The 2,287-nt window shown below is 33.9% G+C and overlaps 1 protein-coding gene across 2 annotated transcripts in view; it reads right to left on the bottom strand.

Moving 5' to 3' along the window:
- Nucleotides 1-2,287, bottom strand: part of LOC122529505 (protein amnionless-like) — a 12,906-nt gene that overhangs the window by 5,501 nt on the left and 5,118 nt on the right. For both annotated transcript variants that reach the window (XM_043655700.1, XM_043655701.1), the window contains exons 2-4: nucleotides 1,612-1,919; nucleotides 613-736; nucleotides 282-516 (exon numbers count right to left, since the gene is read on the bottom strand). In XM_043655700.1, coding sequence (XP_043511635.1) covers nucleotides 282-516; nucleotides 613-736; nucleotides 1,612-1,919 — 667 coding nt within the window. The remainder of the gene's footprint in view (nucleotides 1-281; nucleotides 517-612; nucleotides 737-1,611; nucleotides 1,920-2,287) is intronic.

Raw genomic sequence — 2,287 nt, 5'->3', positions numbered from 1 at the left:
GAACTTGGAATTTCATTAGTGACTGAAGATTTAATTCTTGACAGTATCAATTCAGAAATTTCTAAATTAAGCTACCCAGATATAAGTTACAGAATATACTATTAGAAGGGCTTTCTTCTCAACAAATAAAGAACTTTATGAAACAGCAAGAAATGAAGAAAACTTGGAATCCCATTGGAATGTAATGCAAAAGTCACTGAAGATTTAATTCTAGACAGCGTCAATTCAGAAATTTCTAGATTAAGTTAATCAGATGCAAGTTATACAGAAGTTATACATACTTAGAAGTGCTTTCTTCGCGTCTTCTGTGGCTTCCAAGATGTCGATCTCCGAATAATCGTCCCTTTTCTTTATCAGAACCTCGACTAGTCCGTTCCAAGTGCGTCTGACGTGCCAGGCGAGCTTCTCCGCGTATTCTTCCAATGCCTCGTCCATCGCCGCTCGAACCATCGACAAAGACGCTCTCTTCGTCAAAGACACTCGACCGCCACAGTATCGACAGCAATGGCCCTCCACCTACGTTTCCAATGTCACTTCAGTATAACTGTGGTCGCCCAGTTACGGGCAAAACTCGAGCGAGCTATATTTTATTATTAGTTGAACAAAGGATACCCATAAGGGATATTCGCAGGGTGTGAATCCACACTTTGGCCTCTCGATCGCGCAGATTTCTTCCAGATAGTAGCCGTTCGGATCGTCTTGGCAGGGACACTTCTCGCAGCTGTAGCCCGCGTACCTATACAATTTTACGTCACGCGAGCAGTTTTTTTTTTTTTTATTTTCATATACAAATCGTGTGTTTTTATTTTCACGTTTTACAACATTGAAACATACATTGAAATCGCGCGTCGCGTGTTTATTTTCGTTTCTTCGGACATTAAAACACAAATTCTGTATTGTGTTTCTGTCTGCATTGGAATATTGATACATATTTATAAATGTATCATTTTTTAAAAAACAGACGCAATATTATCTCGTTATTTTTTTTTTTTTTTTCTTTTATCTTGAATCAGGAATATGTAAAAGTTTCCAACAGTTTTGCAAAAAGTCGATTGGTTTATAATTTACATCTGACGAGCAAAAGCACAAGCTTCAAATATGCGCTCGTATTGAAAAGTGAAACATTTTTTTTATACTGTGAACTACACGTCTCTAAAATTTTACGTCGTACGAGCTGTTTGTCTTAAAAGTGGCACAGTTACTTTTTCAAAAAAAAAAAAAAAAAAAAAAAAAAANAGTTACTTTTTCAAAAAAAAAAAAAAAACAAAGAGAAAAGATAAGATCAAGTTAGAAGTGAGACTAATCACAATTCCATGTGAATCTTTAACGTGATTTTCAAACAATTTGCAGTCAAAATGTGTCAAGAAAAAAAACTGCCAAGAAGCTTAAATGCCTAAATACAAACCTTACGTTATCTTCGAGTAAACTTGAGTGAAAATTTAATTCAATTTAAAGGAAAATTTAACTTAATTCAATTTAATTTGAATTTTTTTTTGAAAGATTTGTCGAAGCTACTCGAAAGTTCAAACGTTAAACAGAGTTCAGTGGTTGAGAGATTTAACGTTCTGGGAAGCCGGAAGATTTAAGAGTTAAGGGAAAAGCGAGACGTACTTCACGGTGAATATTCCTTTCTCGAACTCCCTTCTCCAGTCCATGTCTGCCCACTGCCATGCGCTATACGGTTGCCTGTTGTCCGTGGTTCTGACCGATCTCACCTCGATGCTCTTCGCTGGCAGAAGCACGCTGAACGTCTTATTCCCACTCGGCAGCACGATGTCGTCTTGACGACAGGGCACCTGCTCCAGATGCGGGGCTGCTATCGAACTGCCCTTCCAGTTTTGAGGGTCAGCCCAGAACAAGTGACCCGACTTCGACCACTCACTCACTTTCTTCGGCGATCCTCCTGCTGGCTCACTCAGCTATCCTCAGTAATTAATAGTAGATTAATATATATATATAATATATATAATATTAATAGAATATATAATATATAATATATATAATATTAATAGTATATAATAATATATAATATATATGATATTAATAGTATATATATTATATTATACTGTTAATATTATATACATTATATAATATGTATAATTACTATTATATAGATATTATATATATATTAATTTACTATACTATATATATATTAATTATATATATTATACAGTATACATACTATTAATGTAGTATGGTATTAATAATATGTATATTATACTATTAATTATATTACTATACTATACTATACTATTAATATTATATATATTATATGTTAGTATAATAT

This window comes from Frieseomelitta varia, unplaced genomic scaffold (assembly GCF_011392965.1).
Source record: "Frieseomelitta varia isolate USP_RPSP 00005682 unplaced genomic scaffold, Fvar_1.2 scaffold_290, whole genome shotgun sequence".
NCBI classification, from domain to species: domain Eukaryota; kingdom Metazoa; phylum Arthropoda; class Insecta; order Hymenoptera; family Apidae; genus Frieseomelitta; species Frieseomelitta varia.
The sequence above is the reverse complement of the archived record's forward strand: the minus strand, read 5'-3'. Positions and strand labels throughout refer to the sequence as shown.